General features: G+C 43.0%; 2 protein-coding genes across 2 annotated transcripts in view; one reads left to right on the forward strand and one right to left on the reverse strand.

The window, feature by feature from the left end:
- The window catches only part of cenpp (centromere protein P), a 93,280-nt gene extending 92,966 nt beyond the window's left edge, over positions 1-314 (forward strand). Inside the window, exon 9 of the mRNA XM_034703451.1 lies at positions 1-314. Within this exon, the coding sequence (XP_034559342.1) occupies positions 1-119 (119 nt within the window). The 3' untranslated portion in view covers positions 120-314.
- ippk (inositol 1,3,4,5,6-pentakisphosphate 2-kinase) lies at positions 219-24,950 on the reverse strand. Its single transcript, XM_034703220.1, is given in 15 exon segments — positions 219-4,115; positions 6,720-6,811; positions 7,076-7,178; positions 7,276-7,411; positions 8,276-8,394; positions 8,594-8,748; positions 11,818-11,890; positions 12,643-12,701; positions 13,143-13,232; positions 13,559-13,620; positions 13,623-13,676; positions 14,441-14,507; positions 17,040-17,135; positions 21,334-21,393; positions 24,640-24,950. Coding segments are annotated over 15 exon segments (1,491 nt in total). The 5' UTR covers positions 24,721-24,950; the 3' UTR covers positions 219-3,871.
- Positions 24,951-25,242: the final 292 nt, after the last annotated feature.

The raw sequence follows: 25,242 nt of genomic DNA on the forward strand, positions 1-25,242 counted from the left end.
CACTGCGGTTCTTTCCCTCTCCGGCTCTAGGGGATGCTGCGGAGGGCTTTCAGAGCCTGCTGAGGATTCTGGGACCTGAAGCCGCCCTGGAGTCTGTGATCAGAGCGCTCAGCCTTTAAGAGAAACCCTGAGTCATCATTCATCTCTGTAAAGAACGTCCAGTTAAATCTGAGCTGATGTAAAAAAAAACACACAAATCAGGAAACGCACACCAGTGATTTTAGTCTCTTAGAAATGTTTATTCAATATAAAGAGTCTGTGACAGCAGAGCTCATCGGTCAAAATCTACAAAAATAAATAATTTAAATACAAAATGCCAGACAGCAGTGTCGCCTTTGTATTCTCAAATATTTTCTTCTCAGATATTTACACACGCAGTTATCTGTAGGGATCACAGTGCTGTGATGTTTCTGCAGGACCACACTCAGGCAGCAGGCGGAGGCAGAGGCAACTGACCAATCAGAGTCCAGCTCACCAGTCTGAGTTTCCTTCAATCGAGTCAGAGAGGTCAGGACAAAGTTTGTTTAATTAAGGGCACAAAATACATGTTCTAATCTTAACATAATCCACCATAATCTCAAGGACAGATGTTTTATATTTCATCATGTTTGTTTTCTGTCATAAATCCCCAAAAATCTAAACTTAACTTTAAACTTGTTCTTGTGTCTCTGAATCAGGAGGTAACGCTGCAAATTGAGCAACAATAAAGAAATGTAGTTCAAATCATGCGAGAAGCAGAAGAGTTTTATCCTGATTCACAGAAGTCTGAGCTTCAGAGCTGTCACTAAGTTTTTAAAGATGATCAGGGATTTATATTTTAGATTTCAGTTCAGGATTAGCTGCTTAAGTTTCAAGTGTTGAAAAAACATTTGGTTGTTATGTTCAAGTCATCAGACTTAAAGAGGAATATTAAATGTCTCATTGCCTTGGCTCTCTTGTCGAGCTGCCTGTTGCGTCCTTGATTCAACATAAACAGTGGTTGGTTCAGTTCACAGCCGCCCACTCTCCAGCTACTCACTCCATTAAAAAGCAAAGAATAGTTCCAATGTGACTTTTTATTTTTTAGTGTTTGGGACAGATATATGACTCACTGATGATCAACAACGCAGCAGTGAGTTTCAGGGCCCGGCTGTTCAAACAGGTTTGACTGGAATTTGAAAATCCTTATTTCTGTTTTTTTCTTTGAAGAACTTTGACTAAACATGATCCAGATACAGACTTCAAAGTTAACCAGTGTTGGAATTGGGGACACACCTTACCTACTTTTTTCACAGGGGGCGCCAAAAACACACTAAATAAAAGCTCTTAACGCTCTAAAATGTTTACAATTATTTGAGGAATTATTCTGTAGTGACTTCTTCCTTACATTTTATACCCCCAGTGGTTACGTTGTCCAATAAACTCTGGTGATCCAGTCTGAGTCCAGCCCTCTGCTAGGATCAGAACCATCCTGATTTGTGGATCAGATGAATCTCAATCCAACTCAAACTGGAGGTTTCATCAGGATAAAAACTGAGATTAGATTACCCGATCCAATCCTTTATTTCTTTTTCCTTTTTAAGCGAACTGTTTTCAAGATTTGATCCAGTCAGGTACTCTAATCTGATCGGGTTTCGTTTGAACACCCGGGCCCTGGTCAGAGTGATGTCAGGAGGGTTTCTGTCGTCTCAAGTTTCAGTCTTGTAGTGTGGTTGTATTACGGAAGTTTGATTGGCTGGTGGAGTTTGGAGAGTGGACGCTAAGAAGTGGAACCTGAGTCAAGTGTAACCAGTTTATCTGAGCGCTGCTGGTTTGAGAGGACGATGAGAGGACAGGACATCACGAGGACTTAAGACCTGATATCATCCAAACAGACCTCTTGTAGTCAATCAATCCACACTTATCTGCTTGAAGTATGAAAGAGTCTCATCGTCTTAAGAAACCTTTGTACGCTCCTGAACGCATCATTCATCAAACATCAGACGACCCCTCTGAGCTTCAACTCGTCTGATGTTTGAGGTACTCAGAGTCGACGGCTGCGTCCACAGCAGCCTCACATCGTATTACATCTGTCTCGTATCTTTGCTGTGAACGCAGCCTGTAACAAAGTTTATTAAACACACACACCCCGTCCTCCAGTCCTACCAGAACATTTAGGCACATGGACAAACACACACCATCTACACACACCAAGCCACTTTTGGCACAAACAACCAGCGGAGCAGCAGGATAAAGCTCAGCCCGTCTGAAGAGGACTGCTTTCTGTTACCCAGCAGCCCTTGCTCCAGCGAGTTCACCATCAAAACCTCATGATATAAAATCCTCCGCTGGGCTTCCTGCTTCCGGCTCTACGAGTGTACGGTCACATTAGTCTTCTGTTTAACGACGTGAAGACACACATCCAGAGTTCGTGTTGGACGACATCACTTTTTAAACATGGCTGAGTTTGTGATCTGATGGGAGCGAGTTATTGCAGTAAAGACGTGTAAGAATATCACCGTACTTCAACAAAGCTTTGTGTTACCGGGTTAGACTGTTAGACGAATCCTAAAACGCATCTTTCTTCAAACAAAAGTGAATCTTCTTCTTCTGACTACAACTTAAAAACTTCTTAATGTCAGAACAAAGAGGCAGCATGACAGAAACTACTCTGACAGCTGCAGGGTCAGAAACTCTAAAGGGTCAGCTCACTCAGATTAGTGAGGGATACTGCGATATCTCAGCAGAGGATCGTATGTTGACATATCTTACGGTTTGCAAATGATCTGGCGTTCACTGATTGAGGTGGCTCTTTTGAAAACAAAGAAAACATTTTTGATTAACTGCTTTCTGACATTTTGTGCGTTAGTTTAATTTAATTGTAACATAACAGCAAAAGGTTTTTATGGGGCTGTGCAAGTCCTGAAAATGACTTCCAACTAGAGGTCTAAAAAAAATGTTTTAAAACTGTGAGCAACATTTTCTCATCTTTAACGAGGAAGAAATGTGACTAGCTTGAAACTTGTGTATTTGAGTGAACTGACCCTTTATGGACATTTAGCTCTGATAAAATAAAAAATAAAGGATGCAGACATTTTGACCTTCAGCAGACTGCTGATGAGACAACACGTTGACTTCCTGCAGACGGCACGTTCTGTGCTGTAGAAAAATATACCAGAAGCTTCGCTCTCTGTCTTCTTGGATCTCACAGTAACTCCTGTCAACATTTCATCGCTTCATCTCATCATGAGCTGCTCACGACTGAAACTCCAGGATCTAAATGTCTGCAAAGGATTATGGGTACCACAGACATATCCTCCTGCAGACTTTGACGATAAGAGTGGCCATGTAGCGTCTCTTCTCTTCTGTTCCCGAGGCTCTGCCAACCTTCAGGAAATGACATCATACGTACATGGCAGCCCAACAACCTCCTTTTCTCTACGACACTTCCGCTCTCCCTTCTCTCTCTCCCTCTGTGCGCCTCGGTCAGCAGCGTCAACAACAACCACCACCACCGTCCTATCAGGAGGTAAATCCCGCCTCTCGCCACCAGAAGAGAGAGCAAAGTGAGATTTCTAATAAATAGGAGTCAGAACAGAACAGAGCGCTGATGTTGGGATTTACTTCCTGACAGGAGCGAGAGGTTGATCGCCATGTTGACACAAAAACTAAAGAATAAGTAACAGAAACATCTAGAAGTCGCTTCAATGTCTCGTAATAAAGGAGCAACTAACTGGAGATATTTATTCCGCTGATCAGCCCGAGCTTAAAACTGTCAGTGTGCGTGGAGTGAAGAAAAAGTGCAGCGGTAAAGTTTTGGATTAACAGCTCTAGTTCCATATGATTTTAAACCTCATGGCGTCCCTCCTCTCTGTTCAGGCTTCAGCGTGGCGTCTCTCCGTCCTCAGGTCGTTCACACAGGATGAAACAGCAGCGTGCACTCCTCCCGCTCTGCAGCGCTGAAGATGCCGGGGAGCGGCGGCAGGGAGCCTCTCTGTAAAGAGCCGCCAGTCCTCAGGTAGCAGGAGACAATCTTCTGGTCCAGGCGCAGCTGGCGGGGGATGCTGTCAAACGGTTTAGGGTCCAGATCCAAGATGGAGACGGAGTAAGAGAAGGCAGGAGGTCTAGAGGAGAGGAAGTCTCTGAGACGTCTCTGACTGTAAAAGAAGGAGGATAAAAAGACTGAGTGAGGAAGTCAGGGCGGCGGTTCAGCTCTGGGGTTAAATTATGCATCTCATGTCTTCCCCATTCTCTCCTCCCTGATTTCAAATCCATCCACGGCCCTGTCCTCCAATAACGGCACAAAGAGGCAAAAAAAACATCTTTGAAAGAAAATAAAGAGCCTCTAGTCTCAGTTGAAACGTGATGTGGAAGTGTGGCTCTCCCTGGTGGACTAAATCAGGTACTACACACAGATTGATCAAACTGTACAAGTTCCTGAGCCTTAAGTGAATGTCAAGTTAATGCTGCAACTAGGGATGTCAACAATTATTTGAGTATCGATTAATTGATTAAGAACTTACCCGAACACATTTTTTTGTTTGGATTTTCTATCACGTGGAATAAACATCATCCTCTGATGAAGACCATGGAGAGGATCATCCTCAAATACCTCCGCCCACTGGTGAGCACAAACATGGACCCCCTGCAGTTTGCTTACCAGCCGGACATTGGGGTAGATGATGCTGTCATCTACCTGTTTCACAGATCCCTGTCCCACCTGGAGAACCCTGGCTGCACTGTGAGAGTCATGTTCTTTGGCTTCTCCAGTGCATTCAACACAATCCACCTTCTCTGCTCCAGGGGAAGCTAGAGAGGACGGGCGTGGACTGTCACCTGGCTGCATGGACTACAGACTACCTCACCAATAGACCACAGTATGTGATGCTCCAGGACTGTGTCCGACACGATGGTCTGCAGCACAGGAGCACCACAGGGGACAGTGCTCTCCCCCTTCCTCTTCACTCTGTACACCTCGGACTTCAGCTACAACTCTGGGAGCTGTCACCTCCAGAAGTTCTCCGATGGCACAGCCATCGTCGGGTGTGTGTCTGAGGGGGACGAGCTGGAGTACCGGGAGGTCATCATGGACTTTGTCGACTGGTGTGAGCTAAATAAACTTCAGCTCAACACCAGCAAGACCAAGGAGATGGGGATCAACTTTCACAGGAAAACACCCCAGACTGCACCGGTGAACATGCAGGGGTTGGATATCGAGAGGGTGGAGACCTACAAATACCTGGGTGTTCACCTCAGCAATAAACTGGACTGGTCACACAACACCGACGTCCTGTACAAGAAGGGCCAAAGTCGTCTGCACCTGTTGAGAAGACTGAGGTCCTTCGGAGTGTGCAGGACTCTGTTACGGACATTTTATGACACTGTGGTAGCGTCTGCATTCTTCTATGTAGTGGTCTGCTGGGGAGCACGGAGCACAGACAGGGACAGGAAAAGACTTAACAGACTGGTCAGGAGGGCTAGTTCTGTTCTGGGCTGTCCTCTGGACTCCATAGAGGAGGTGGGTGAGAGGAGGATGTTAGCCAAGCTGACATCCATCATGGACAATCCCTCTCACCCCCTGCATGAGACTGTGGGGTCCCTGAGCAGCTCCTTCAGCAGCAGACTCCCACCCTGCAGGACAGAGCGCTACCGCAGGTCTTTCATCCCATCTGCAATCAGACTGTTTAACACCAGCACAGCTGTGTCCCGTTAATCATCTGTTCTCATCTTTCAATGCACTACATGGAAGTTACTATGTGACTTGGCACATTCACAAATAACTACTGTATCCATCTGATTCGCACTGTTTCTTCATACTGTGTATGTTTGTTTTTAAATAACCTGGTGCAATTTTATCGTGCAATAACTTACCTTATCTATTTATCAGATAGAAGTGTACATATATGTGTGTGTATATTTGTAATAGTTGCCATATTTTATTTTATTTTATTTTATTTATTATATTATATCTTACCCTTGTCATTGCTATTATTATTGTTATTATATATTTTTTAACAATGTTAATAAATTGTTGTATTCCCATGTCCCATGTTGTAAGCTGCTGTAAACAAAATAATTTTCCCCAACGGGGGACAAATAAAGTATATCTTATCTTATCTTATCTTATCATGTGGTCTTAAATTTCATTCAGCTATCAGGGAGGTGCTTTAAGTTTAAAGAATGTTTCAATGTGAATCAGCTGACTGAAGGTGTTGCACACAGCGGAGACGCTCAGCTGGGGGCTGAGGCTGAGTGACTGGTCTCCACGAGCGCTTTTTTTCTCCGCCGCCAGACTGATTATGACCCAGTTGCGCTCCCGGCTGACACCTGATTTTTCTCAATAAGAACGCGTAGACAGAAAACTGGACACCGTGAGTCTGAAATATGTTTCTGTTCAGTTCCCTTGTTGAAATCTGAGCCTTCACTTGTACTTGACTGTATGTCCGTGGACATTATGAGCCTGCTCCACATGATGATATTCAGCGTGTTTAACGTTTTGAACACCTCAAAACAATCTGTAGATATTCAACACGGTCAGTTATATACATTGTGTCGGGAAGGAAAATTTGATTCAGAGGAAAAAGCGCATTTAGCATTGTTTTTGGCATGGAAAACTTTCACGATAATTGATCGTTAACATTCCCAGACATCGATCACGGAGAATACTTGAAATTTACATCCCCTGCTGCAACCAAGAAAATGTCAGTATCAGTTAATGGTGTCGTATCTTAACTAGACTCTTCTTAGAGCTTAACACTTACCCTTCATCATCCTCCTCTTCCTCACAGCTGGGCACCAGGGCAACCATGATGGAGCAGTCCTTGGCTGTCATGGAGACACGGTACTGATGGACCTGCAGTTTAAACAGGACAGTTACACCAGCTGTGATCTTTGAGTGTGTTAACACCTGAGCAGAGAATGTGCTGACGTTTACTCAGGTACGCACTGAGAGTTAACGTTACGTCAGCTCTTATCAAACTTACAACAATCACCCCCTAAAGATCTGTTTCCAGTGAGGCTCAGGGCTTTATACTCTTACAGGAGACAGTCAGCTGACAAAGAGAGCCAGTGTGAGCTCTCCGTGTTCCTGCTTTAACGTGTTTGCAGTCAGACTGACCTTAGCGACAGCGTACTCCATGGAGCCGTCGTCCTCGTTCGGACACTTCTGCAGCTTCTCCAGGAACGCCTCGTTGTACGGCCCGTCAATCTGCAGTCGAGTTCTGACAGAGACACAAACAGGAAGTGATGTCACACACCAGCCAACACTCAATGAGTGAGATTGATCCACACAGACGCTTTAACGTCGCTGTATTGTACCTCTCTTTGGGGAACTCCTGCAGGTGTTGCTCCACCCGGCGGTACAGAGGGTGAAGTCCTTCAATGTCCAACGAGTCCAGCATCTGAGTCTGAAGGATCCGGAATAAGACGCTGTCGCTGGGTAAACCCTGAGAACCTAAGCGCAGAGAGAGACAGAGAAGAACGAGGAGAGCGTTTCAGTTTCTCTGGTCCATCAGGTTTTTAGCTTCATACAGTGACTCAGATGTTTTTGCATCGAAACAAACAACACGATCGCGTCTCAAAAAACGCAAAACATGTCATAGGGAGGTGGCAGCACAACAACTACCTTTGTGAGAGGTCGGACAGGCTGCTGATGGATCAGACACACTGATCCTCAGAGTCACACCAGAGAGACATCAGAGCAGAAATACTGCTCGACATGTGGGATGTTATATAAGGGGTCGTGTCTCAGGTGAAGATAGAGTAAAGTGGAATGAAAACCTAATTAATAATAATAAAAAAAAACACCTTTTCTAAATTTAGAGGATACAATCCGATCCTTCTTTCTTTCTGTTGAGCTTCTCTGAGGTGTCCTGAACCTAACTCAACAAGACACAGATGAAGTGAAGTGACCACATGATAACCCTGGCAGTGTGCTGGCTCTCGCTGCACATTTGGGGCTGTATGGTAGAGCTTTGTAACTTATCAGTAGAGCATAAACGTTAGGGTGAGGGCGTAAAAGGATGATTACTTATCCCTTCATTAGAGCAAAAATACGGTTCCCAGATTATGACTGTTTTGTTAAACTCGGAAACTGAGCTTCCAGAGATCTCTTCATGGGAATAGTTAGGCTTTAGAAAAGACCAAGTCGGGGCGCCGGTTATAGTCCTCGTTGCGGAGGTCGTCAGCATGTCTTCCCCCACTCTCTACTCCCCAAGTTTGCCGTCTCTCTTCAGCTGTCCTATCTAATAAGGGCATAAAGCCAAAAAATATATCTTAAAAGAAACAGCTAAGTCAGTAAACCAGTAAAACTTCTGACCGTGGCGAATCCTCTCCTTGTTGAACAGACTTGCTTCACAGAAGCCCCGCCCCTCTCCTCGTCTGTCCGTCACCACCCCTCCGTCTCCTCCTCCACCACTCAGCAGGGCGTTAACCAAACCTGCGGACAGAAAGAGAGTTTCAGTGATTGGTTAACATGTCCACACAAACAGAGACGGTCCTCTCTGAGCGTCTCTAATCCGTCCTCTGTTTTATCTTTAAACCCTGAGGCCTCGAGTCACACGCTGAAGTCCGTTTTTAATAAAGCTTCTTATCTTAAATCCAGAGTATATGAAGAAGAAAGAGGACAGACAAACTCACCTGGATGAAGTCATTGAGGACGGCTTTGCTGGTCATATGACTGTTGATTCTGTTGTTTCCATACTGGAAGTACGGTCTGAGGTGATGCAGCAGAGAGCTGAGGTCCATCGAGTCGTCACTGCCCTCCTTGCTGCTGTAGATACACTGACCGCCCTGAAAACACACACACACACACACACACACACACACACACCCACACACACACACACACACACACACACACACACACACACACACACACACACACACACACACACACACACACACACACACACACACACACACACACACACACACACACACACACACACACACACCTCTGTGGTGAAACCAAACAATGACACAACTTAAGGTTCATCTTAACTAGTAGACCGTAACGTCCAAACTAACCAAAACATTGTCGCAGATATGACGTTAACACTTCCAGCAGCCAATCAGAGGAAAGCAACAATTTTGATGCAGGGGTTCTTACATCGTTATCCTTTGTGCCTAATCATCTCAGAACCTAAATCTTGATAAAGTGTCATAGTAATGTGAAAACTAAAGCCTAAATCCTTAATCTACAATGTCTATAATAACAGTGACATCCAGTGGGAAAATGATCAACTACAACATAAGTTAATAATTGGGAGGGCAAATCTTGGTCATCATATTTTTCCAAAGGATGTAATCTGTCGTGGATAACGCGTTGCCGATGTAATATAGCTGGGAGAACCCTCAGTATCTCCTCATCCTCCAAATCATCCCACCTTTCAAAACAACTCTACAGAGGACTTTACACCTACTAGGAGCTAAGTGTAAGAATTACGTTGCAACTTAGGCTGAAGTTGGAACTATCTCAGCTGGTGCAACGCCCAAAACGTTAGTAGAAAGTAAACTTCATCCTAAATGAGAAATTACGTTCAAACTAGGCTACGTTTGAACTTATGCACAGCTGGTGCAATAGGCTGCTGGTGTTTAACATCAGCGTTAGGATTACCTGGTCTGATGAGGAGCTTAACCTTTATTGAGATACTCTAAGATGAATATCTGAAGAACTGTCTCGGACTAAGTTTCACAGCTTTGTTTAACTTGAGCAACTGAACCTGAAGATGTAGATATTAACGCCAGCATCAAGTTTAGAAGTCTCAAACCTTTACTAGGATCAAACTTTACATCTGATTCTCCATATTTTGAACCCTGTGAGTTTTCTAAATGCTCTTCATACCTTTCATGCTCATTGTAAATTTACATCTTGACATGTGAGCTGAGATGAGGTTTAAATTCCAGGCTCAGATTCTGATCATCTCTCTGCCTCGAGGCGCTCTGGGTTGTCTGTCAAACTTTTGAAGTAGTTTTCTGATGCCCACGTTTAAAGGAACGTTGGTCTTCATATTTAACATTTCTGTAGCTTCCAGCAGACTGTTAGCTTCCCTTTTTGTTAGCTGCAGAGTTATTTCACATTATGTAACTCCTCCATAAAAGCCGCAAAGAAGCATCCATAACCGGATAACTCACAGGCTGCTGAGCTTTAACCTTATGTGCTCAAATGGAGGAGCTGTGTACCGGACTGAGGGTGACACCTCGTACCAGTGACAGACTGAATGGACCACTCAGCTAAAAATAGTCATTTCCTGATGTTTGGACTGAGATGCAGCTTAGAAACGTAAGAGATCAAACAGAACTGAAACATCCTTAAAAAGTGAATGTTTCATTCTGTTAATCTGAAGCTGATCTGAGGAGTCTGAAACCTGATGAGGACATAATGTTCAGGATTTTTGTACAAAGTTCTGCATTCCACGACAATAAGACAGTGGGAGCTTGTAATATCAACTATATTTGGAGGATGTCTGATTGATCTGACTTTATCAGATCAGTGAATCTGTGAGTTTGTTCCAGCTGAACTTCTGCACAGAGAGATGACTGTCCCTCATCGCACACGCTCAGATTACTTTAGAAGGGACGACATTGAAGACTGTATCAAGATTACACAACAAAATAACAGCTACCCGCTTCAGCGTCAGTCAGATTAGACAGAGTGAATGACGAAAATCCAGACCTTTCTTTTAAGCATGGTTTTAAAGAGAGAACATTTCGATCCTGCTGATGGGAAGGTGACTCAAGAAGACCCTTTTGGGATGAGGTGGTTTGTATCTGTAAGGATGTCTGTGGGACATAAGGCTTTTATTTTGAGGATGTATCCTCCGACTCTCAGGATGAAAGGAAGACTTTGCTTTAACTAAGATGTGCATCCTCAAGACCTATCACAGGAACTGGATTACAAATATGGACCAAAGTATGTCCAGATTATACAGTTAAACGTCATCAGCCTCGCTGGTCGACAGATTGGTTATAAGGTTAACAGAAGTATCTCCTTTTCTTATTATTGTCGGCACAAAACGTGGGCCATATGTGTCTAAGCTGTAATGCAGGTATGTGGATCTTAACCTGCAGGGAGGGCTCTTCTCCTTTGACTTGGGATGTTCTAAAGGGACTACATTTCTAGTTGCTTAGATTTTAGCACAATTATTCACCACAGTCAAGCACAGGATCACAGAGTCTGCAGGTTAATGACATCAATCTAGTTTGCAAAGTGCGGCTACCATTAGCAGAGATAGCACCACCAGCATTCAATTGTGCAATGAGTGACAAGACTGCAGAGTTTGACACTGGAACACCCTTCAGTTACCAGTGGCCCTTTTTTGTATTTTCTAATTTTACACTAACCGTTACTCTTACCTTTTTTTAAATAAAGAGAGATATGTATATTACTTTATTCCATATTATTTGCATCTTTTTTATCTTTGCACCTGGTGGATGTGGAAGGGGGGTTTTAGGGGAGTTTACATGCCCTTATAAATGTTTTATATTTATAAAGTATAATCAATTAACATATTGCCAAAAAGATGACCAACAACTCTTAAGTGCACAATTGTCTTAGTGATTTCTACTTTCATGCTGACTCAAAAAATCGTGAAACTTTCCTTTAAACTAGTTGTAATACTGACCCTGTTGATGAGACAGTGGGATGTTGTGATCAGCAGTAAACAGACTGATTACACATCACAGTGTGTGTGCGAGTGTGTGTGCGAGTGTGTGTGCGAGTGTGTGTGCGAGTGTGTGTGCGAGTGTGTGTGCGAGTGTGTGTGCGAGTGTGTGTGCGAGTGTGTGTGCGAGTGTGTGTGCGAGTGTGTGTGCGAGTGTGTGTGCGAGTGTGTGTGCGAGTGTGTGTGCGGTTCTCACCTTGAAGATTTTGAAGTTGTTCTGAGGTTCTTCTATCAGGTGTCTGACGGCGAAGTGCATTCTCTGTCTGTTCCTGATAGAAAGCAGAGAACATGGTGTTCAGCTGCAGAACAATAGGCAGCTTTAATAAGAGAGGCTGAACCTGCAGAGTGGAGGGGGGATCAGCACGGAGAAGAAAATCCTCTGAGGGACTCTCTGAGGCTGCAGTGATTGTGTGAATCACCTGCATTCAGCCTCAGACAATAACATCAGCAACCAGACCAGAGCTGACTTAAATAAGGGGGCAGACCTTTTGACACTAACATGAAGTGTTACAGAGTTAACTTTATGTGTCAGTGCTTTTAAAATTACATCAGAACTAAAGCTGCACAAGAATCAGTTTCATCAGTACATTAATAAGAGAAATGCTTTATATAAATGAGTATGATCTCACTCAGCATGTGCACATTTCATCTGTTAGATGTAACGTCTGTGCTTTTACTCCATTCAGTGCAGTCAGCTGAAGCTCAAGTGATCAAACCCTCAGATTAATTAGTGCCAATTGAGAGTTTAAAAGCTGCTTTTGGATGTGCTTTTTTAGATTCAGGAGAAACATGTTGCAAACACATGAACTATGTAAAGCATGGAGATCCACAGAGAGACATAAAAATGTAACTTTCACTTAATATGCACTTTAAAGAAGTTTGTTGCACATAAACTGTTACCACAATATAATCCCCACACTGCAGGTTTCCCTCACATCATGCAGACTCAGTATATCTGCTCATGTGTGTTGAATAATTGTAAATGCAGAAGTAATGATGGTAACAGTAGAGGTAATCTCACCCTGAGAACAGGTCAAGAGGACAGTACAGACTACGTCTCTTCCACTTCCCATTGGCCACCTGAAGAGAGAGAGAGAGAGAGAGAGAAAGAGAGAGAGAGAGAGAGAGAGAGAGAGATGTTAATGACTACATTCTAGAAACAGCAACAGTAGAGTGTTGTTAGGATACCCAGCAGAGTTAGTACACAGCATTAAACTCTGCAAGTTGTTTTTACTGTAGTTGGTGGAAACCATAGACTGTATAAAGTATGGACGTAGTATCTGTGATGTCACCCATCTGTTTCTGAGTTCACCCCAGAAATGAGCTATTCAGATTAAACTCATTTTTGAACCGGGCTGTAAACATGTTTATTTCTGCTGTGTTATTGCATTAAAGGTGGAAGTTGTGTATTGTGATTCGTTACTTCATCTGTTGTTTAGTTGTACTGTAGTTTTTGGGATGTTCAGTAGTTTGTGTGCTTGTGTGTGTTTATCGTACTGTATGTGGTGCAAGTGTACTCACCTTGTAGTGTTGGTGCATGCAGAAGCGACACACTTTGGTCTTGATGTCTTTGCTGACATGTTTCGAGGACGGCAGGAAGCCACACTTCGGCTGAAACAACAAGCACAAAAACAACAGCTGAGTAACACACACACACAGTCACACACGCACAACACCAGTCACACAGTCTCACACACACAGTCACACGCACACACACACACAGTCACACTCATGTGATCCGTTGTTCGCTCAGTTTGTCCGGAATGAGAGTGACTCACAGGGAAACATTTCAAACACAGCTGAGCTGCAGAGTTTTTTAATTTGTGACCAAGTGAAAATAAAAACAGCTCAGAGTGAAAGTGATTGAAACAGACTGCAATTCATTCAAGAGGAAATGGTGTCGTCATGCTTGTACGAGTGTGTGTTTGAGTGTGTACCTTGATCTCGATGCAGAGTGGAGGAGTGTGTGTGGGCTGGTGTAGGACTGGAGACGTCAGGTTGGCAGACACAGAGCACAGCCGCTGTAGATGTCCATCACCTTATCGCAGCGCCACGCTGACACACAAACATTAGCAGTTAGTATCTCTCTGCTGCTCATGTGTTCAGAGTTCCTTTTCTTACATCATCAACTTTGTTTATGTTTTTTCATGTGTGAGATAAACAGAAGACAAGTCAATCACAAACTTCCTTTTTTTATGTTCCAGTTTATCAAACGTCTTTTTTCTCAGCGCCAAACCTTAAACTTTAGATCACTTTTCTGTCATTAGAGAACCTTGGACCTTAAGTTCAGGTATCTAAATTTCAACTTATTATTAATATTTATCAGAAATGCTCTTTTGTTTCACTAATCCGATAATCAACTTATTGGTGCAGTTTTAAAGTTGAATATTTCAGAATATTTTCAGTATTTTTTCCATTAAATTTGGAGCCAAATCAATTTGAAGTCAGATTCCAAAGTCTGCGGTTGTTTTTTGTGGTTTTCAGCATTATGAGAAAAAAGAAAAAGCTGAACACAGTAAATGTTTAATGCTATCAGGGTGAATAATCTCAAATGATTCTTCTAAACAAAACAAACGAAGGCGGCTCTTTGTTGTTCAGAAGCTGTTTGAGCATCTGAAGATGAGACAAGTGTTTTTAAATCTCTCTGCGTTGTTGTGAACGTTACCTCACTAACTTTTTGTTGTGTTGGAAGAGAAGGGGAGGAGTCAGATGAATGATACCACTATGTAAGAAACATAATATCTTACGCTTATACTTCAAAGAAACAAACATGAGCCTGTAAAACTCGTCCTCTGACAGATCTGAAGAAGCAGTTTTACCGGGTCTCTGATGTTGAACTTTGATGGACAGTTGTCGAACGAACTCCAGCGGCAGTTTGACCACTTCCTGCACAGAGAGTGAAAAGAGACATTTAGTCCAGAACAAAACAGAACAAAGCTCTAGACTTCCTCCTGCTGCCTGGAAGCGTTACCTCCTGTACGTGAAGCAGTGAGATCTACCTGCAGAGCGCTCATCAGGGATAACGTACAGAGCAGTAAAACCCAGATGCAGAACTTTCATGTTGATTGAAATGATAGCCTCATTGTATTCTTACATATGAATCAAATCAAGCTGAAATCACTGCCCTAAAGGATTCCATTAATGTGAAAACCTGGCTGTGATTTCTGATAGAGTTGAAATGAATTCAGTCATAACCTGCAGCTTAAAGTTGACTCTATATTTAGGCACCATCTGATCAGAGGTCTGCTGTTCATGTGCTCACACCCTGCAGACTTCAAACACTGCAGCGCTTTGTTTTTGTGAAATTCTGCTGCAAGAAAACTTTCTGTTTCACCACCAAGCTTTCATGTGAGATTAACTCAGATTAAAAATGCCCCCAAATGTTGGAAAATACTCTTCAAATTCTGCTTTTTGTTTCCAAAGGTTTGATGTTGTTGGTCAGGAGTTGTGAATGATGAAATCTATGACCCACATCCAACCACACCAGGCGTTTATCTGCTCTGAAGCCCTCAGTGTTCGTGAGCACTCACTCATAAACTTTGTTTTTTTTTTCCTCCTTCAGCCATTCAGAAATCATTCAATTGGAATGCGCTCGAGGAACTAAAAGCTCATGTAGGGAACTTTCTGTTAGTGAGGATTTTTGGCGCCCCCTGTAGACAAACTGATACCTCTCATCTGCCGTTGAAGTTTCCTGACAAAAATCCTCATCCTGCTTTCTTTCGACAGTGAAATGTCATTCATCATGAAGATTTGCGGATCCGTTTCTATTCTAGTCAATGTGTTAACTTCCACTGGATCTGCTCCGTTGCGTTCCGGCTGCGTCTCTGATCTGGCAGGTCGGAGACCTCCTAAAAAGAGACGCAAGACTTCTATTCTTGCCGGATGCCAGAGCACGACGCATCAATCTCGACAGAGCAGATGGAGCGTGACAGGAAGTCAGGCACCAAAACAAAATGAAAACATCCGGTTAATTTCATGATGAGCGGAGCCAGGCCTGGAGTCAACAGGTCAGAGGTTTTCAGAGGACCAGAAAGACAACATGGAGGGGCACTGGTGGCCTAGCGGTCTAAGCGCCCCACATACAGAGGTTACAGTCCTTGTCGCAGGGGTCGTCGGTTCGATTCCCGGCCAGTCAACCATTTCCTGCATGTCTTCCCCCACTCTCTATTCCCCACATTTCCTGTCTCTCTTCAGCTGTCCTAACAAATAAAGGCAAAAAGGCCAAACAATATAACTTAAAAAAAAAAAAAGAAAGACAACATTGATGAAGAGAGGAGGAGGAGAATCCTTGATTCAGTGATCACCACGGGGAAACCTCTGTCACATGACTCCAGCTGTCCGGCGGTCCGGCACCGTGCTGCATCCTAAAAATGTTGAAGGACAAGAGAGCACGAAGCTGGACCGGACACGGATCTGGTGGAAGTCTGATGTCAGAGTGGTCACAGACTTTAAACTGACAGTGTAAAAACAGTAAATCTTCTTGTCGATGGTTTGTATGCTCCTGTTGGTCACAAAGAGTCCAAACTGTTAACTTCAGTCTGTTTCGTAACCAATTTAAAACTCCTCACAGGAGCTTTAAATGAAAAAGGGGTTTGTTCTTCGGCAGAGTGAAACACATCTGTCACTGGGCGAGTCTCATGTGATTCAGGCTGAACGTTCTTCCATGAACGTGCTGGGGTCGTTGTTTTAAGGACTAATGTGAACAGACAAAGGGACAGTTGTTTCCTCATGAGGTGACACGCCTAACAGACACAGCAGCATACCACTGACGTGTCACACGCAGAACTGATGTGTCACAACTTCTCCTGCTTTTTTCTCAATGGGGCCTCTTCCTCCTCGTTTCAGGCAGAACAGATGATTAACCTCTAATATCACTGACTCAGTGTAACGTGATAGTAATGATGGGAAGTTATTATGGACGTGTTCTACTTTTCAGTTAAAGTTAATGTGAGAGGGTTTCCTCATTCATCATCAATTACTGTCATCCAACCAGCTGGTTCTTATTTCTGTATAATCTGTAAGTTTGCAGATTGTTTTTCATGATTATTTAATTTGTATAAACTCTAAAATGTCAGAACATTTAAATGAAAGCTCCTCTCATTCAAAATTACACAGTATCTTTTCTTAAACCAACATTTTAAACACTTCTCATTTGTAAAACATTAAAAAGATCAGATCAAAAAGGAAGTTACAGAAAATATTTGACATTTTGTTTTCGTTAATAATCAAAATATTTACATTTTATTGACTTTTACAAGGAGGAACAAAGCCTGAATTTAAAAAAAGGTATCTAAAATTCTGATTTTGATCACTTAATTGGAACTTTGACGTATTTGTGGATTACTTTCCTGACGTTTTGTGAATCCAAGAACACCACAGATATGAAAAAGGTGTTGTTGTAGTGATGATGATTCTTACCCCGCTGTGGATGAAGTTCTCCCCCAGCAGGCTGCTCATCACGTTGGAGCTGAAGTCAACGATGTTCTGAATCTGCCTGAAGGCCTGCTCCACGGTCTGAGGGACAGACACACAGACGGACAGACACACGGTTAAACAGACAGGCCTGCAGGTAGACCACACAGGTAGAGTCGGTTACATCATCACTGTCCGACTCACTGAGACCATGGAGAGGGTCAAATAGTTTCATGTTTAACGCAGAGACAGAAAGAAGAGGATGAAACTCTCTGCACAACAACATTTACACATCTGAGGTCTTAAAAGGGACAGATCACATTTCTTTCCTTCCTGACCACTCTGGTGTTTCATCATATTGTTCTGTTGGTACTGTCTTATCTAAGCTGTATATAAAGTTTTTGGATTCATATGTCTGTTGTTGGATTTTGTAGATTTTTAAAGCCACAACTCGGGACAGGCCTCTCAGATCAGCTCAGACTACGGAGGCTGTGTTGTGTGGCATCAGTTTACACTGTGGAGCTCGCCCTGTATTTGTCCTGAAGCTCAACTAAACAACAAACCTTTTTCCTTCGTTCCTCTAGAAGTTTGTGTTTTCGACAAACTCCTTATCTGTTAATCCTGCTGCGTCTGCGAACAAGACTTCTGTACACAACAACTCCTCCTCAAGTCCAGAGGGAGAGGAGAAGCTGCAGGTACCTTTTGAATTCTGGGATGTGTCTGCATGATGCTTTACTTATCATGTTTACATACAGATCAGGATGTGAGATAAGCAGCTGCTCCGCTGACAGTGACAAAGTGACAGTGGCATTTAAAACTACGCTCTACTAACAGGTACGAACCAGAAATAACCAACACCCTGCATTTCCCACTGAGGCATGAATCAGTCAACATGAAGAGCATTCTCCGGCTAAGTGACAGTCCCCTAAACTCTGAGGAAAGTCCAGTTATGTGTTAAAAACCAGCTGAACATGTGTTTGTGCGCCTTCAGGTGCAGTGCGCCTTTGTGTGATTGCTCTTTAAACAGCTGACACTTTCCTGGGAAGGGCTTATAGAGAGGTCATCTTACTCTTCATCAATCAGCCTGACACACCCTTTCACACAGCCAGGGCGTAATATTAACACCCGCCAAGCCCCAATGTCGGGTAAAAAATTAGTTTGTGGTGTCAAACAAACACGGCTTTAAAATCCTTTTTAACTCAAAAAGCCGTGGCAGAGATCGACCAGTGTTTTGGTTTAAACAGCGAACCTGTTAACTGGACGTTTTTAGACGATCATTAAATATCTGATGAGGATATTTTGAAATCTTAATAAAACGAAACTAGTTTGCATTCCCAGGAACTCCCTCTGTGTTTCAACAGCTGTGTAAACTCCACAAAAACTGACACGTTCAGCTGAAGGTCTCCACTTTTATAACCGCAACACCCGGAAGAGACACATTCACGGTGGGCTGAGAGAAGACTAATGTTACAAGCTGCTAAATCAAGAGAATCACAGCTTCTTCTTTTGAAAAGTACACACACATACAAAAAAGATAGAAAAAATAAAAACTAATTAAAGAAAGGGGCTTTTTAGGGGGGAGATTATCTACCCCTGAACAAAATTCAGACCCTGGTTCCTGCGGTCAAAATGCACGTAGTTCCGGGGTAAAGTCCCTAGTTCAAGAGTAAAGTCCCTCGTTCCGGGGTAAAGTTCCTCTGGTCGAAAAACGCCTAAAGAGGCAGGAGACTATCAACAAGAGGAACAGACAACTAAACAGAGTAATGTCACTATACCACGTTTCAAAGAAAACTGGAAAATTGACAAGGCTGGCCAACCTCGGTCCTGGCTGACTTGTGAGTGTGTGAGTGTGTGTGTGTGTGTGTGTGTGCGTGCGTGCGTGCGTGCGTGCGTGCGTGCGTGCGTGCGTGCGTGCGTGCGTGCGTGCGTGCGTGTGTGTGCGTGTGTGTGTGTGGGTGTGTGAGTGTGTGCCTTCAGGTCCAGCCATGTGTTGTTGTTCAGTTAGGACTGTTTTCTGTACCGTGTGTGTGTTTAATCTCGCTCTGTGTAAACACTCTCTTCATGGCTATTATAGAGCGAGCATCCTGCTGCTGCTTCCTCCTCTCCATCATCCAGAATCAGTCCGACAGACATCATCAGGATCACAGACTCTACTCTGAGTCTGAACTCTTGAGACGACTCGGTGTAATAAAGCAAACACCTGAGCGTGCCCTCAGGCGCAGCAGGGATCCTCCTGTCAGGCTTGTTTGACGCTGAAGTCTTATTTGATTTGCCAGGTATCTATCAGTTTGACTCGTTACTGTGTGTGTTCAGTCTGTCCACTCTTTAAACAGCGTACACACTCAGAGATGAGTCAAACATTCAGCCCATGAATAATAATGTCAGAGAGAGAGCTAGAGCTGGGCAATATTCAAAAAGAGGTTATTACGATCATTTTTTTCGTATCAGTCAATATCGATAATTATTACAATAAATATCAAATCATTATTTCATTTAAATTTAAAGGCAGGTTTGTGCTCCTGAGTGAAAGTTGAAGACAGTTTGTGAGTTTGTATCTGGATTTAGTTCTCTGATTATCTTCTTGAATCCTTCTTTTTGGATATGCTCACAGGAAGTAGATCTTTAATGTAAGATGACATTTTGGTGAAGTTTTAGTTTGTAGATTCTTATTTTTCTCAGATAATTTGCAGAATCAGATTTATTTACCCACATCCTAAAAGCTGGGGTTGGTAGTCAGATTTAGATACACTTTTTGTTATACTGGTTAAAACTATCTTTCAGTCCTGAAGGCAATCAATAAATAATGTGTTCTTAAAAAAAGAGTAAAAAAAGCTGCCATCTACAGCCGGAGTAAACCTGGGAAAACACCAACCAACCCCTGCCATCAGGGGCCAAATTATGAAACCAATCAAATCCCGTCCTGCTGTTCTGCCCGCCTCCTGCGCGTACATTTCATGTTTGTTTGTGTTTTGGTCAAGAATCAGCGACGCTCGTGCATGCGAGCGGGGGGCGTCACTTTGGAGGAGCTCAGAGGGGAGGGGGAGAGTTGTTAGACGGAGTCCTGAGGAAATGCTACATTCAAATTCATGCTAGTTTTCCGTGACTACCAACCCTAGCTTTAAAGTATATTAAACAAAGTGTATTAAGTTAATAATTAACGCATAGTCGACAGTGTTAGACTCTGCGTTTGAACTAGTTGGATTCGCGTTTTCTTCAGTGTCTCTGTCGCTTCTTTCCACTGCGTTTACATTCCACTCCAAACGTCCTTAAGCCCCACCTACCTCTCACCCTGCGACATGATTGGTGTTCAATGCTGTCTTCTTCTTCTGTCTAACATTAGGTGGCTACTAGCATTTAAGACACATTAGCGCCTCCTCCCTCTCCAGTGAATGTGGTGTGTAATTACAGGTTTAAATATATACACAATTTTTATCCAACAATTGTCATATTCATATTGTGAAAAATTATATCACAATAATTGTTGTTTTGAATTATCTCCCAGCCCTAGAGAGAACTGCTGCTAACTGCAACTTGAATTTATCACTTAAACTCTTTGTCATCAGCAGTAGTTAAACATCTCTGGTCCACTTGGTACATCTCGCAGGAGCCTATAGTTCACTGGAACTTCCAGTGTGAAAGGTACGGACATACGTAGAATAGGTGTGATAGTGGCAGAACAGCGGAGCAGGCAGGATGGAACAATGCATTAAGCCTGAGCTGCTTGATTACACCTCCCTTGCTTCTGCTGCGGTGCATAAATCACACACTGGGTCACTAATGTGATGCTGCGGTTTCTTCCTGTGTTAAAGTGTAAAGGCAGAGTTTCATTGCAGCGCTATTGCAGAATCTCTCTGACTTATAACATTGTTCTCTTCTGTATTTCTCACTCAGCCAAATCCAAACCAAAAGTTGGCGCAGGATTTTTATGCTGCGTTGAGCTGATGATGTTGGAGGAAGAGCTGATGACATGTTTTACTTCATTGATAGGGGAGACAGGGGAGCAGACAGCGGGGGAAGACATGCAACAAGTGGTGGAGGCCGGGAGGTACAAGGTACGTAGCCTCTGTACATGGGGAGCTGTCACTGAAAGTTTCTGAAACATGTAAAATATGCAAACACAAAGACGCTGGCAATCATGATGATATTAATCCTGATGACAAAAAGTCAGGGAGTGAACTATGTGGTTAATGTTGATCTGTGGCTGAAGTTTAGTTTGTGAAAAGAGAGAACAGAGTGCACATTCCTCTGAGCTGGTTTTCAGCTTGGGACACACCTGTGTCACAAACACACACATGTTTACCTGTGGGGGGTTTTCAGAGTCCTCTGCGGGATACTTGAGCAGGCGTAACACTCTGGAGAGCTGCAGGAAGAGAAGAGAAGCTCAGTTAGGATGACACACACAGACACACAGACCTGGACTCAACATGAGACTCCTGAGAAGTCCAAGAGGGACAGAAAGTCTGGGAAGTCTGGGTGGATCAGGGAAAGGATTTATTGGCTATCCCCACAAACCAGCACCGTTAGCCTCCGAGCGATTGCGTCACAGTGCGAGTCGGGACAAGAGTCTGTGATTGTCTAAATCGCATTCCAACACAAATCACTGGATATTAACTGTGACAACACATCAACAAGCTCTCTGTCAGCGTCTGGGTGTGACTCAATCAAGAAAATCCAAATATGTCACTAAATGTCGACTGAGACGATATCGGGAGAACGACACGGACACGACTTCAGTCACCTGATAGATTCTGTGAAACATGTAGCAGGTCGACACTTTCTCTCCTGACATGTTCATCTTTAGCCTCGATCACTCAGACTGCTGCTATCTTTATTTTTGTCACAGTGTTTGTTAGTGTGTCGTCTATCTTTATTGATTGCTGCTCTGGTGGACAGTTAACGTGTGATAACTGAGCTGGATTAATTAATTCGGGATTTGAACAGGATTATAAACCAACTTCAGCTTCTCTTCTAAGTGTCAGTTTTATTCTGTCTTTTAATTCTATCACTGTCAGAATATGAAGTTATCTCTTCCGACACTCTCAAAGCCTGTAGTCCTCTTCTTTAGCACATAATTTCACCTGTCACAAGATTTGATGCAAATTTCTGGACGTCATTATTGTCACATTCAAAGCAGTCTCCAGGAGAGAGCGACAGAAGATGGTTCTCTGATAATTCAAACATGCAAATCTCTCCGTCACGTTGCCCTCATTCATCTTTCACAGGTCTCACTCTCCATTACATTCCCCTCTTACATTAGAACACCTGTTGACGGGGGTGGGGGGGGGGAGTGATCCACTGAGTCTGGGTTGAGTAATAACAACAACATGTACGTACAAACAAACGTCACGGCTTATTAGAACATCAGGAGCAAAACTTCAGAAAGAAAAAGCAGGACGGGTTTATTTATTATTTACTTTAAGATGATTTCTGCAGCAGATATTATTAGTTTGTTTTATATTTCAGTTATTAAGGATGTCAGTGTTGCTAAAGAGACGATACTCTCTCAACTGTCTTCATCTCCTACTAGAGTTAGCTCCACGCTTTAAGAATCAACTTATCGGGAAAGTATCGGTATTGGCGGATAATGTTTTAAAAGTTACTCATGGGAATCATCAGATATGAACATTTCTGCTGATATGTTTGACAGATAAGGTGACGCATTTATCTTGCGTATGCGATGACAACTTACTTGGGATGGGCAATGATTTTCAAACATTCAAATAATCGTTTTTACCGGTGCCTGATTGTAATACGGTATTCTCATCAGACGGTGGCTATAGAGCGTCTCAGAGCTGTTTGCTTACCGCACTGAGTAACAGAAGAAGAAGAAGAAGAATGCTAACTGCATTAAATAGCAAAAGAAGAAGAAAACATTAGCGACAGTTGCTACAATTTGCTATGTTTCTAAATCTCACACTACACACGTATTTCCAGAGACTGAGCATGGCTGTAAAATGTAAACACACACGCCACGCTGCCGCAAAACTAAGTTGTTTGTCTTGTTTTATGTCTGTTTCTAAAACTAATAAAAGTGACGGGTAAACCATAGACTGTGTAATAAATGGACGTAGTATCCGTGACGTCACCCATCTGTTTCTGAAGCCAATCATCGGCATGCGCCAAATTGGAAATGCTAAACGCAACCAGTCGAGCAAGTGTGAGGCTCAACCTAACTTCATCCGAGCTAGTGTGAGGTAAAGAGGCGGGCCTTTAGCCTCCTAGCCAACAGCTACAGTGTTTCTGCCTGTCAATCAAGTCAGCCACACCCTTATTTGGGCAAAACTTGTAAGTTTAATATCTTCAAAAATAACAAATTATATAAAAATTCACCCCCGTAGAGTGTGTGCTGATAGAGAAATTAGCTGTTCAGACCTCAACTGTTTTTGAACCAGGCTGTACACATGTTTATTTCTGCTGTAAAGATTGTGTGTGTATGTGGTTTCTGGTGTTTCTGCAGCCAGCCTCTAGTGGATGCTCGATGAGCTGTAGTTTATAACACTTCTGCTTTGACTTCATGTTTTAAGACCAGAGGTTGCCACTTGGTAGCATCTGTGTTCTTTAAAGTAAATTTGAATTTGAGATGCCGCTGGTTGGAACTTTACTCTGCATCATTTCAGTCTGACATGCAAGTTTCTTATTGGGTGTTTATGACTCCTGACTTGAATCAGACTTGCCACAAAGTTTCTGAACTTCCTTATTTGAAGAGTAAAATGTGATTTGGAGACAACATGTTAATGTTATGCAAATATTTTGTTTTTCTGACTGAAACTTATAAATGAATGGAGCTAATTTCAGCATGTAGACTATGATATCATTCTAGTCCTACATAAAAGAGTTCAGTATTAAAAGTGGAGTTTGAAAGACTCAATCCCTCATAACGTGATGTTAAGCCCTCACAGATTGCGTAATAACAACATTACCACACAGGTACAGTGAGTGAGGCTTTCCACAGTGGGTCAGTAAACGCATCACCTTGCTCAGGTCTGCAAGCACGAGATGAACCTGCATAGAGTCATCCTCACACACCGACCTGACTGCCTGCATAGAGACATCCTCACACCTGTCTGTCTCACACCTGTCTGTCTGCCTCCCCCCTCGACCTGTCTGCCTCTTACCTGTCTGCCTCCCCCGGGCTGAGGCAGAGAGCCGGTCCGTCAGGAGAGTTTCTGTTCCGTGTGGCTTCAGACGGAGGAGAGGCTAACAGCTAACTTAGCTCACACACAGCCGGTTAGAAGCTTAAACACTTTAAAACAACAACACGGAGAGTCACCTGGCTTTACCTGTACATAATAAACATGTTATTCTGAATCATGTGAGGTGTTATTCTCTCTGTTTAACACTCTTTATCATCCTAACTAAACTCTGAGCCGTTAGTTAGCAGGTACTCTAAGCTAGCAAACAGGCTGAGTGTTGTTGATAAATTCACTCTCAGTCTTTGACATTTCACCTTAAAGTCACAAAAATTATTTTCCACAGACTTTCTGGAACTTTCCTCCAGCTGAACTCATCACAGAGGTGTTTTTGCCCGGTAATCGAGCCTGAATCAGGCGGTGAGCTTCATTTATAACTGCTTTAACTTAGCTGAGAGTTAGCCTAGCCTCCTCACCTGGACGTGTGACACCACCAGGCTCTTGTTCCCCTCTCCGTGGTACCTCCAGTCCTTCTCCTCCATCTTATCCACCTCCATCACACCGACGGCTTCAACCCGAGCTCCCGTTACCGGCCAGAGAGAGACACAGACCGGCCACACACAAGTCCTCCGACTGTGACTGAGTGTTAGCACTAATGAAGAAGAACTACAGACCGACAGACTGACTGCTGCTGCTGCCCGGCCCCTGAGAGCCAAGCTACCTAATGTAATACTACATCCGGCTACCCCTTCAAAATAAGAGCTCAGTGGAAACTAACGGTGAAGTGGTCAGTTCTCCTTAGCAACGGTCTGTTATTCTCGATAGCGAACCGTTGCTATAAAGAACACACCGGTAATCTGGATTCAGCAGCTTCTTTTTTTTTTTTTACACATTTTTTTAGAGGATCAATTTAAACAATTTAGGCAAGTGATATTCATCTTGTATAAGAAGCTAAGTGAATGGATGAAAAAAACTATAATAAATAACAATAATTTCAAATAAATAGAGGAGAAAAAATATATAATAGTGGAAATGCAATACAATAAAAGGTTGATATTTCAAAAATAAATATGTATGAA

Source organism: Notolabrus celidotus, chromosome 1 (genome assembly GCF_009762535.1).
Source record: "Notolabrus celidotus isolate fNotCel1 chromosome 1, fNotCel1.pri, whole genome shotgun sequence".
Taxonomy (NCBI): Eukaryota; Metazoa; Chordata; class Actinopteri; order Labriformes; family Labridae; genus Notolabrus; species Notolabrus celidotus.